Consider the following 13,613-nt stretch of genomic DNA (forward strand, 5'->3'; position numbering starts at 1 on the left):
AAAATCTGCTAAGCGGCGTATTGTGATATCAAAAATTGTTTTTACGAGTTCAATTCCGCGATCAGCTGTTTGTAGGGTTGTTATATTGGAATTTTACACAAACTCTTTAATTCCTCACCACAACAGCTATCTTACAGATAAATAAGTTGGATTCAGATGGTGCAAAACTGTGGCGTGTGGGAATCTCTATAAGAGACCTATCTCTAAAAGTGGACGTCTATCAATTGATAATGACGATGATGAAACCAGACAGGTGAAGGCCATTTTATGGCGCTCTAGGAAAATGACAACAGCTCCCTGCTTTTAACTAAAAAACTTTTTTCTTTTTTTCAGGTGTTAACCAAAACGACTCAGCGGAACTAAGATGCAAACTAAGAACATTAACCTGATCCAGGACCAAAGAAATAAAGATCCCTGTGATATCCAGGTAGGCACCTATTTCCTTTAATATTTTCCTACTAGATGATTGCATTTGCAAGCGACTTCGTCCGCGTGTATTTAGATTTTTAAAAACCCCATGGGAAATTTTTAATTTTCCGAGGTAAAAAGTAGCGTTTCCGGGATACATGCTATATTATGTACCTACTTATCTGGCTATAATTTTGTCAAAATCAGTTAAACCATGGGCCACGGCAAAGTAACAGGCCGACAGGTCTACTCTTTCGCATTTGATATTATGTATGGCTTATTGAAACTGTAATATTCCTCATGGTGCATAAGTAGATAAGTAATACGCACCATATATTTCAAAATATTAATTATTCTAGATATTACATATAATACACTTTATTTTTTAACATTAAGTCAAGTGCCATCTATATTTTGATTATCATATCAACACGTAAACACGTAACTACCTAGTCGGTTCGTGGAATCGTTAAAAGATGGCGCTGTTATGAATAAAATTAGACTGCATACATTTACATAACAAAATTATTGCATCTCTATTGTATTTTAATGAAATTCAATGGTTATAAATTATTAATTTATGCTTTTCACAGAAAATAGGCCGCCAAGATGGTGTTCCATTGGATGTGTCAGTGAACCAAGCGATATCGAACCAAGTCACGGTCGCCGCGGTCGGTTCTACGTATTGCGGTCAGTATGAAAATCGTATAAAATTCAAATTAACTTTGTCCGGATATTTCTCACGTCACGTGTCCTTCTTTGAACCGCTACTGTTGGAACTACAGGGTCTCGGACAGTTATAGATATCATCTGTTTGGAATAAATTAAGCAATTTTAACTCTTGTACATTATTTTAGCCTTAGTTGAGTTTGGATAGCGTATTTTTATTGTATTACAAAAGTTATTTTTAAGTTGCACTGTGTAAGACACAGTGTAGACAATGCAATGTTACACACAAGTTGCTCAGGCACCTGCGATGCGTGACCCGAAGCCAAAACAGATTCCAATCTATCCTTCAATCAGCGCCGACGCGAACAAAGGAGTATTTTTAATTTTAATCTCACAATAATAATATCCACCTTCTTACCCAGAGCCATAAAGCCAATTTAAAAAAAACACCCGTGAAAAAAAGTGAAAACATAAACGAAAGTGATTGTGTAACGATATACGATAACGTTGTGAAAATACTACAAATTGTTTAAAAACAAACTGGATCCTCGTAGAAGACCGTTCGTCGGAGTTCCAGATGTTTTACTATGCCCAGGTATACGAATTACAGTAATTAATTAAGTTTAACTGTGTTTCGAGTACTTGAAACTTGAAAGTTTTGTCTTGCAATTTTCCTAACCTTTCCTTTTCCGCCTACGAAAATGCTAGTTCACGGACTCATACATAGATGGCGTTAACACCTTTAATTGTAGGTAACTTTTTTTTCATACTGATAATCTGCCTCCCTTGAGTGGTTAGCACTGTAGTCTTATAAATGTGAGGTCCAGGGTTCGATTCACGGCTGGTCTCATTTCTAAACTGTCTTTTTGTAAGGTCTAGTGGGAAATTTCCGCCGTAGCGAGCTACCAACCTACCGTCAAAGCCGTACCCCCAAGCAATTTAGCACCCGGGAAGATGCCTTGTGGAAACCGATCAAGGATGCATGGGTTTAATTAAACTACCATACCCTTTCCAAGTTAGCCCGCTTCCATCTTTGCATCATCACTTACCACCAAGTGAAATCGCAATCAAGGTCATTTCCATGTTAGCCCGCTTTCATCTCTGCATCATCACTTACCACCAAGTGAAATCGCAGTCAAGGTCAAGTCAGTATTAGAATTGGGCAGATATTGTGCAAAAACTTTTTATTTTTCACAAAATTAAGTACTTAAGTAAATACTTAGGTACTCATCCTAAAGAAATCTTTTTCTTAGTTCCCATTCTTTTGGAATTTATCGGCAAAAGGATTTACAAAAGAAATACCTACCTAGTCGAAAATAAAGTTGCGTGTTTGCAAATGAGGCGGCTGCATGCAATCCTTCGTATCCTTGCTACATTGTTATATTGCAGATAGGGTTGCCACTCAAATCTCGACTGCTATAAAATTTATTGTACCTATGTACTTGCGCTAACTATCGTAAGAAAACTTAGGTTGAAATCTATAGAGCGCACTCTGACTATGCTCAGACTTAAGACAGAGTTACAACGAGACAGAAAGAAACTAAATTTAGAGTATCTGCATCCTCCTCCTTTTAGTATTGCTAAAAAAGGACAGAACATTAATTTTACATTTAAAGATTCTAAATTTTAGTGCACGCTACAAATTTAAACATATAGCTCGCGACTGGCAGCTAAAGTCACGAGGTTTGACAACTCTAAATTAAATTTAAAACTGTCAAACTATGTCTGTCCTTTTTATTTTACATTAGTAAGAAGAGGTAGCAGATAAGGAGAGGAGGAAAATTTAGTTGCCAAGAGAATCAGTACCAATATCTCCCACATAAATCTGTCTTGTTTTAACTCATTCTTAAAACCGAGTTAAGTCAAAGTGCACTCTATAAATCATATCCATCTCTCACTCACTCAACGGGCGATGGGGAGAGATATGCTTGGAGTTTCTCTACGTGATCAAATTAGAAGTGAGGAGATCTATATTAGAAGGGGGAGTTGCGAGGCGAGGTGGCAATGAGCAGCGCACATAGTTCGAAAAACCGATAGAGGCACCCAAGGTGCTAGAATGGTGACCTTGCGCCAGAAAGTAGAGCGTTGGAAGAAATAAAATAAAAAAAAATACAATAACTCTTCGAATTTTTTTCTGTCTGATGAGAAACTTTGGCCATGGTTAGTTACCACCGTACTGGTAAAGCTGTGCCGCTAAGCGATTTAGTGTTCCGATACAATGTCATGTATAAACCGATAAGAGGATAAAAAACTGCCATAGCCCTTCCCAATTAGCCTGCGTCCACCTTAGACTGCATCTAACTTGTAATCGATCGATTTTGAATCTTGATAAAGAAATCTTAATCAGGATTTTAAGAATAGAGTATAAAGTTAGTTTTCGTAATTGACACCCCTAAATGAATTGTACCCGCAGGGAATATTTGTTGCTGGTGTGGAAATCTAGATAAACACATGGTCGTACATTAATTAGGAGATGTGAGAAGATACACGAGTTTTTCTTTAGAAGGTAAGTAGAAGACGTTATCTTTGCCTCACAGATGTCACAGAGCTTGTTGTACTAGAATAAGTTTTAATGACCAATTTATATGAGGAAATTTCTAATCTGCTACAACCATACACAAATATTATAATGTTCCAAGTAATGTTCTTTCAAAGTTTGGATTTTGGAACATCAGCGCAGTTTGCCAATATTCTTTTTCCTTATAAAGCCTTTTCATATGTAACACTTGCAGCTGTGAAAAATCAAGTTAAATCTCAGTCTGAAAATTTTCACGTGCACGGTCATCGACCCGACCTAAGACGCTAAAGAACACGCGAGCGAGAAAACTTGGGTCACTTGCACTTGGATCAATGTGGCAGGCAAGAATTATGTTTTTTTATGCCTTCATACAAAACCTCGGTCTTCAGAAAAATGACACTTAGATCAATATGGTTCTACCGTCGTCAACTGTAGCCTACCTAGATAAAGATTTTAGATTGCTAAGCAATTTATCTCAAACGAAACCAAAGACAGTAATATGAGCACGCGTGGGCGAATATAATTGTTGAAGGCGTAGTTTCTGAGAACTCGGACCTCAGTGAGGTCGGTTGCCATATTTGGGGGTTACAAAATATATGCCAATTATACATAAAGGTTTGTGGTCTTATAGTCTATAAACCCATGTTAGAGCCATGCATAAACGTACTAAATTACTAATAATATGAAGCTGTGTTAGTTTCTATAGGTACCTACCTAATATGGCATGGTGGTCTTACTGTCTGCCATGTGTACATTTAATATTACACCCGTATTCACAAACGTTACTATGAGGTCTCATAGTGCGCCCGAACGCACAGTGTCGGTTCCACCAATCAGATGACTGTATCACGTCAATTTACAATGATCTGATTGGTGGAACCTACACTATGCGTTCGAGCTTACTGTGAAACCTCATAGTAACGTTTGTGAATACGGCCGTTAGTATCAATCACTCAGTTAGCCTATTTGCGTCCACTGCTGGACATAGGCCTTCCCGAGTCGCGCGCCACCACACATTGTCCTCTGCCTTCCTCATTGATCCACTTCCCGCTGCCTTCAGTTAAGGTCGTCAGTCCAGCGGGTTGGAAGTCATCCCATACTGCACTTACTGGTACACATTCATTAGTATGTAATGTGGTATATAAGCTTACATCAATACAATACTAACCAAATTTTTTAATGACATACTTTATACTTTCAAAACCCTTTGGAATACAATTTTCAAAAATCCTTTCAACTATAAGTATGCATTTCCTAGTACCTAAGGTCCGTCCAGTGATTTGAGCTGTGCGTTGATAAAATTAATTTTGTCATTAATCAGTCATCTCTTTCTGTTATAGCTACCATTTCATAATGATAGAGATGGTCTGTGGAAAACCAAAATTATTATGTATCTAGAAAAGGGCAAACAAGCTCTGTCTTGCCTTATAAGTCAGTCAGTCGGTCAGTCAGTAAAATATTTTATTACCTCGTTTATATTTCACATGTTTAAAGCTTAGTATAAGCATACATCGTAAAACTGTGGTATGAGACTTTACATTTCAATTACGTTGTTGATAGAATTCGTGCCTCGAAACACTTTAGCGAATGCTAAGCTCCTATATATAGTTCAAATATAGGCCATAGCCAGTGGCCCAAACGGAAAACTTGTTAAGTTAAAGTCGATGGTACTGAATTTTCAACTTTGAATGAAGAAAGTTTAGGTCAATTTTTAACTGACTTCATACTTCGACATTATTTTGTTTCGAGTTCGACGTTCGACTTCTATACATTGGTGAGGTGAAAAATCTTATACTAAGTCTTCGCAACATTTATATACACAAAGAGATTATGTCCAAAAGGTCCAAAACAACATGTCCAAAATAAATCGCGCGGGCGGACAAGTAGGCATATGTATAACAAGCTGTTGCATTATTTATTACATTATCATAATCGTAAGTGGTTCGATTAACGATCGATCCAAACTATATTACTTACTTCCTTGTCAGACTCCATCTATGACTCTATTACTGATAGTGATATCAATAAAATGATAATTGTTATGATTGCATTACGTTATTGGGAAGAAAATACGTACTTAGTCGAAACTCCACGGACTCACGGATTCATTAGCCTCCTTGTTTCTAATTCGAACCACTAGGTAGGATATGGAACGCCCTTCCGGCATCAGTTTGCAGTTTTGTACCTCCACTTCTAATATGGGTAGGTGCATTCCTTTAAGTCAAGAGTAAATAGACATCTTATAGGCAAGAGCGCTCCATCTTAGGCTGCATCATCACTTACCAGGAGGTGTGCTTGCAGCCAAGCGCTAGTCTATAAATAAATAAATAAAAGTTTTTATTGGCTGAAATTCAAAAATAAGCACATCTCATAAAAACTGCCATACCCCTTCCAGGTTAGCCCGCTTCTATCATAGACTGCATCATCACTTACCACCAGGTGATATTGCAGTCAAGGGCTTACTTGTATCAGTGCTCAGATAAGCCGTAAAGCGCTTACGAGCACGAAGAAAACAATATCTTATATCTTAATAATCTAAAATTCTTTTTTCGTTCAAAAAAAAATTTTTTTTAAGGAAGTACCAAAATTACCGACCTAGCCTAGGAAGCAACCGGTTTAGCTTTCAGGTGCCCAAAATATTATGATGATAATGTTTTGCAATAGAGCCATAGTAATCTGCCCAAATCCGACCTATGATTGACACTCAAGGTGACCTTAATCAATTCCAATCACTTCAAAAAAAAAAAAGGGGCGGCGCCGATTTCTGACACAAGTGCTTATTTATGAAGTAACAAAAACATAATGCCTACTTGTATTCGTTTTTGTAGTTCCTTTCTGATCCAAAATTACTACTTATGCAGATATAATGTTATTTGGTTCTTTACTTATTATCATAACCGTGAATAGTAACAGTAGTATTGAGTGAATAGGCTTCTTCTAGGCAAGCACGCTTTGACCTAGACATCATTATTGCTTTTTAACCCCCGACCCAAAAAGGGGTGTTATAAGTTTGACGTGTGTATCTGTGTATCTGTCTGTGACCTCGTAGCGCCTAAACGTATGAACCGATTTTAATTTAGTTTTTTTTGTTTGAAGGGTTGATCGAGAGTGTTCTTATCTATAATCCAAAAAAAATGGTTTAGTCGTTTAAAAGTTATCAGCTAGCTCTTTTCTAGTTTTCTTGTTCAAAGTTGATGTCAAAGCCTAGTATTGAAAACTTACACGCCATAGGTATTTGCTCTAAGTTTCAATAATTGTCATGTCAAAACTACACCCTTTAGATTAAGTTACCTTTAGATGACACATTACAGCAAATATGGCGAGATGCACTATACATATTTAAATTGAGTACTCCTTGTATAATGCGTTGAAAAAACCGGCCAAGTGCGAATCAGACTCCATTTTTAAATTCTTCTATGCATGTAGTTATGATTTTAAAACCTGAATATAATCTTGAGCATCAAGCAGAAGTGATTAAAAAATTAGAACGTCCGTCTCCTGATCGAATGTCGGGGGTTCGATCCCGGGCACGCACCTTTAACTTTCAGTTAAGTGCGTTTTAAGTAATTAAATATCACTTGCTTTAACGGTGAAGGAAAACATCGTGAGGAAACCTGCATGCCTGAGAGTTCGCCATGTACTCAAAGGTGTGTGAAGTCTGCCAATCCGCATTGGGCCAGCGTGGCTGACTATGGCCTATACGATCCTCACTCTGAGAAGAGACCTATGCTCAGTAGGGGCCGGCAATGGGTTAATAACGATGATTTTAAAATAGTCAAAGTCAAAATCATTTATTCAAGGTAGGTACAATTGTACTCCTTTTGATGGTCGAAATTGTTAAATTAAATATATTTATAATAATTAAATAATATATTCTTTCTCAATTTACGTAATAGGTAAGTAGGTACGTAATAGTTAATAGTGCGAAGTTATTATTTTAAACCTGAAATTATAATCTTGAGCATCAAGCAGAAGTGATTACAAAAACTGGCTGCAATATCGTGATACGAATTATTCCGGGCACTTGATTGTAATAATGCAGAGATTCCTAATAGGGTGACCATGATTTACGTTTAGAATGTATGAAAAAAATATGCTTTATTGTACACTATTATATATATTATTTATTTACTAGCTATGCTCGCGACTTCGTCCGCGCAGAATAGTGTCTTTCGGCAGCATTTTTAATTTTGTAGGCTAATTATTTTGCAAATAAAACACATACATGCATTGAAATAAGCTACTTACAGTATTTTACTTTAAAAAGCTTATTTAAGTAATTTTTTTATAAACGACGTTTCTAGTTTTTTCTATCTTTTGCCAAAATGTAAAGATTTTGCGAGTTTGATTTGATACACGTGAGTATGCCACATAACTGCCCGTGGGAAAAATGTTTTTTTTTTTCCTAAATGAACACCAGCAACTTTAAGCATCTGTCTTTGAGCTTTTTTTAAAAAAAACAATATTAGTCATGCTAATCATGAATAACACCCCCCTTTCCCCTCAAATTAAGCGTAAAGTTTGTGCCAGGAGTGGCTACGACAATAGGGCAACGGGTGGGGTTTGAACCGGCGACCTTTCGGAATTCAGTCCGCTCCTCAACCGTTGAGCTATCGAGGATCTAAATTGTTATTGTTATTGCAAGTAATGCTGCTTGTAGGGGAAACTACACTCTTTAAAACATAAATTACAAATCAGTTGGAATTTCCCAAAATTTGAAAAATCATGTTCACACTAATGAAGAAGAGGTGCGCCACGCGTCGCGAAGCATAACGTGGCGTAACTGTTGATTGTGTGAAGTAACCCTAATGGTTACATACATCTACTCATGCCATTACCACCCTTATTGATATAATCTCACATAGTTTAAAAACAAATTATCCTTTGAAAGATGCTGTGATTTATCTTCCTTGTTATCTACCTTGACCGCTCGGACATAATAAGCTGCAAGTTTAGAAACAAATTAAGTTAAGTAATTGAATTAATTTCTCGAAAATATCCACGCACTATCAGTGCAAATGCGGAGATAATAAGGAAGAAAGAAAGAAAAAAACTTTTATTTTTAACCCCCGACCCAAAAAGAGGGGTGTTATTAGTTTAAGTAAGTGTGTATTTGTGTATCTGTGTATCTGTCTGTGGCATCGCAGCTCCTAAACTAATGAACCGATTTTAGTTTAGTTTTTTTTTGTTTTAAAGGTGGCTTGGCCTGATCGAGAGTGTTCTTATAAGAAAATCGGTTCAGCCGTTTGAAAGTTATAACCTCTTTTCTTGTTATTACTGTAACCTTCACTTGTCGGGGGTGCTATAAATTTTTAATTTACACTTGTTAAATACTTGAAAGCTGTGCCACACACTTTCTTGCCTACCTGCCAGTTATACCTACGGCTTAGGTCATCCCAGCGCTTCTGATACTAAAAGTCAAAAAGACCCCAATACTACTAGTTGATAGAGTATCTACCTAGTTGGTCTCCTCGGGGAATCCGGGGTTCGATTTCGAGCACGCACCTCTAACATTTCAGAGTTCCTCGTAATGTGCGTTTTAAGTAAGAAAACAGCGTGAGAAAACCGGCATGCCTGAAGGTTCTCATAATATTCACATAAAGTCTTAGATCTATCCACACTTGTCCAGCGTGGCTTCTCATTCTGAGAGGAGACCCGTGCTCAGTAGTGGGCCGACAATGAGTTGATGATGACGATGAATAAATACAAGGCACGGGTGGCTTGGTTCGGACGGCGAATAGTACGAATTGATTGCTCTAGGTGAGGAACTTAGACCTAAGTTGATAGCTAGATGGGTGATCGATTTTGGTATTGTTGTGTTCTCCGTGATGAAGCAAAGGGAGAGAAATAGACATTTATGTAAGTAGCTGATCGTATTCGAAATTCGAATGCAAGATTCTTATTGAATTTTAGCGGTAATTTGACCTTAAAAGATCAAAGATTGGAAGGCAATGAAGATAAATAATAAAATCTGAATCAATACAAAAAGTGACTCTACCAAGAAGTGAATCCAGAACCTTTAGCTAGTAGAACGAGCACTATCCGTGCGGCTGCCAGAAAGGTCGTATTTTGAAAAAAGGTCGTGGTTATGGTGTTCAGGTATTTTTTTATTATTGGCAGATATTTTACTTTACCTTTAAAAAGTTCACATTCTTGTAGTCTAGAAGTCTAGGAATTTATTTTTCTTTGTCCAATGAACTTTAACCGTCCTTACGGTTCTTAATTCACAAGTGTGGTCACTAAAAAGGCGATAAAAATGTTACTTTAGCAGTTTTTTGGTTTTCAAAATAACAAGAGCTTATTATTTGGCGTTTGCTGCTTCAAAACTTAGTTCATCTATTTTTATCTATATCTATTCCTACCTGATCCCCCCAACTTCGTTCGCGTGGATTTAGGTTTTTTTAATACCGTAGGAACCGTAATTTTCCGGGATAAAAAGTAGCTTATGTATTAATCCAGGGTATAATCCATCTTCATTCTAAATTTCAGCCAAATCCGACCAGTAGTTTTGCGTGGAAGAGTAACAAACATATACAAAAACTATATAATATTAGTGTGTTTGAATCTATTTTCAAAAACTATTTTTGAATCATTTTAGTCGGAGACAGTAAATACTTTTACTTTTTAAGTAAGTAAGGGTTTTTTATTTAAGTATGTAATATACTTATTATTACAGTTTCCAAAACTCAAAACATTTTTATTTGTAAAACAATATAGGTAATTTTATTTTTTGCATTTTGTTCCTTTAATGAATCCGACCGTCGCGCAATATTATCGTCAACTTCATAACCCCAAGTTTGACCATGCAAACACAGGTGCTTCCCAACCGCCTTTTGGTATTTGCGACCCCCGGACAGGTGTCGCATAATAATACGTAACAACTAACAGACGGACAGATGGACATGACAAGTTCTAACCTATAAAGAAAGTTATGTATGGCATTTCGACTTAGCCTAGACATCTTCTGTAAAATTATATGGAGAAACTAACATATGAATAATAATTATTCTGAACGGACAGCTCAGATAATTGCGTCTACAAACTTGAGATTTTGCCCAAATATAGGATTATCTTTATAGCGCAGACCTCTTATAAGAAAAGGTTAATTCCACCCTACATTCAAAATATTTTGCTCATATAAAATACTAGATGATGCCTTCAAAAAAAATCCCACGGAAACCATGGATTTTCACGGAATAAAAAGTAGTCTATGTTTTTATCCAAGGTAAAAGCTATCTCTATACGAAACAGCCAAATCTGTTTAGTAGTTTTTGCGTGAAAGCGTAACAAACATACTACATACACACACACTTACACTCTGTGAATATACATGTGAAAAATAAATTGTAAACTTTGCTTTTCAGATAGCCCCATACGAAAACAACAAAATATAATAAAAATTTCAAAATAGCTGCCATGAAAATTAAAAAGAAAGTTTTTTTCTTGTGCCTTCGTGCACGAGTCTGACTGGCACTTATCGATTTTTATCATTTATGCTGAACACAAGTAATCATTATAATGGGAGCAATAAAAATTAAAGACATAATTTGTTTGATAACATACAATGTGTTTAAATGTCACACCCATTGCGCAAGCCAATCTCACAGCTAAACTTACGTCGTTAGGATAATTATCATCAATAACGATCCAGCCCGCTGTAGCGTTTGACGCTTATTAAACTCACTTATTATGCGTGATCCTGACCGCTGTGAACTGGGTTCTGTATAAGTTTTATTTATTAGCTGGGTTCCCATCCCACTAGGCATGACTGCCTCGCGAAGCTTTGCTTTGCATGGTCATGCAGTAAGAATAGTGTTAGTAAATAATGTTGCTTGTGAGTTGAGATTTTCTTTATTTTAGTGTATTTTATGTGTTACCGTAGGATTATCAATTAAAGTTCAGCCATTTCGAAGATTAGCACGGATAAATAAACATTATCTAGAATTCTAGACATTCAGACAAAAATTTAAAGTTTTAGGTTTTAATAACGTGACGATGGCAGCTGTGAAATCAAATTATATTCCGTAGGCATTGCTTAAAAAGCACCTGGTATCGGTAATTTTTTTTTTTAAATCATTTTATTTTATAGCTGTCCACAAGGTTTTGTGTTAGCTACACTTTTAAAATATCCACTTTAGTAGTATTGCTAAGTAGTAAAATTCAACAACAGTTTCATAGCAAATACAGCTCTACATGTTATACTTGCGTGTGGTTTTTGTACAGTCAATGAGGATCCCTAAAATTATAAATTCTTATTTCAGCGCGTGTTGCAACGGATAATAGCAAATTATACAGTACAGTGTTTATGATTCAAAGATGATAGTGTTTCGGCCATTTTGACATTTAAGGTCACCTGTGGCTGGAGGGGAACGTGTACCAGTTTTGAGTAGGTACTAGGTATGTACTTAATGACTATTACCAGTATGTAAAGTTATTAGTTGTACCCAAAGATCTCTGTATACAGTAATGGTCACGTTATAGGTAAGTACCTATATCTAGCAGATAACAAATTTTTAAACTTTGTAAAGTTTACAAGTTTACTCACATCTGACTCTTAATTCTTTACTGATAATAACTCACAATTATTAAAAACTAGCTGAAGCCCGCGACTTCGTTGGATCCGCGTGGATTAGGGCTTTTCAAAATCCCGTGGGAACGCTTTGGTTTTCCGGGATAAAAAGTAGCCTATGTGCTAATCCAGGATATTATTTATCTCCATTCCGAGTTTCAGCCAAACCTGTCCAGTGGTTTTTGCGTGAAGGAGTAACAAACATACACAGACACACAGACATACACAACAAACACTCGCCTTTATAATACTGATACGACTGCTCTGGCCATTTTTTTTCACAAACTGGCCGCCAATTTTTGAAGCTCGCTCGTACTTCGTAGGTTATGAGGTTACACAGTACACACACACAAGTCTACGAATTTTGTCTTCACTTTTCAAAATACAATTGATCTGGAGCTTAAGACCTCATTCGCACGAGCGTTAAAAAAGCGTTGCGTTAAAACCCGGGCGTTACGCTGACAATACAAAGTGCGCGTTAAAAAAGCGTTGACGTGTGAACAGATACTTGGGAATGCATTTGTTATATTTGAACGCTTGTTTAACGGACGTTAAAAAAGTTCTCGTGCGAATGAGGCCTTATTACCTTTGGCTATTAGGTCCTTACATTTCTTTATTCCCACAGTCACCAGTAAAGTTCCAAGTGCTCTGTAATAAGTTCTTCGACTCTATCACTCCCTGGTCAGCGAAGCTCGAACCACTTACCATCGGCAGCCGTGTGTGACAGACGGACGGATGGTACCGCACACGTTTACAGAACTACTTATTGTTTAGAACCGACTACGATGCTTAACCTACTTAAAATAGTGAGGTTTTGTGTTTAACAGATTTTTGAAATATTAACTACTAGCAACCCGCCTCGGCTTCGCACGGGTACAATATAGACACCTACTAATGTAGTGTGAGTGTGGTTATTTTCTAGTATATATTTTAAAAATTTATAACACCCCCGACAAGTGAAAACCAGAAAAGAGCTGATAACTTTCAAACGGCTGAACTGATTTTCTTGGATTATAGCTAAGAACACTCTCGATCAAGGCACCTTTCAAACAAAAAAAACTAAATTAAAATTAAAATCGGTTCATTAATTTAGGAGCTACGATGCCACAAACAGATACATAGATACACACGTCAAACTTATAACACCCCTCTTTTTGGGTCGGGGGTTAAAAAATTACGTCGATCTGTTGCCTGTTGTGGCGTTATTAAAGAACAATCCAACAAACAAACACACTTCCGCATTCATATTAAGCAGTGATTATGGGTAGCGATAAACTGATTAGTAGGATATCTAGTAAAAAGTAGAATTTAATGTGTTTATGGACAAAGCAAGTGAAATATCCGCTATAGCTTTAATGTAAATCTTATATATAACGAGTTTTGACAGATATAGGTACCTACTTATCTAATTAATTGAATAGGTAATGTGATTAGGAAGTCTAATAAATA

General features: G+C 36.6%; 1 protein-coding gene across 2 annotated transcripts in view; it reads left to right on the top strand.

The window, feature by feature from the left end:
• Positions 1 to 332: 332 nt before the first annotated feature.
• LOC123873219 overlaps positions 333 to 13,613 on the top strand; it is a 62,169-nt gene continuing 48,888 nt past the window's right edge. For both annotated transcript variants that reach the window (XM_045917946.1, XM_045917948.1), the window contains exons 1-2: positions 333 to 427; positions 1,002 to 1,098. In XM_045917946.1, the coding sequence (XP_045773902.1) occupies positions 365 to 427; positions 1,002 to 1,098 (160 nt within the window). In that variant the 5' untranslated portion in view covers positions 333 to 364. The remainder of the gene's footprint in view (positions 428 to 1,001; positions 1,099 to 13,613) is intronic.

This window comes from Maniola jurtina, chromosome 16 (assembly GCF_905333055.1).
Source record: "Maniola jurtina chromosome 16, ilManJurt1.1, whole genome shotgun sequence".
Lineage (NCBI taxonomy): Eukaryota > Metazoa > Arthropoda > Insecta > Lepidoptera > Nymphalidae > Maniola > Maniola jurtina.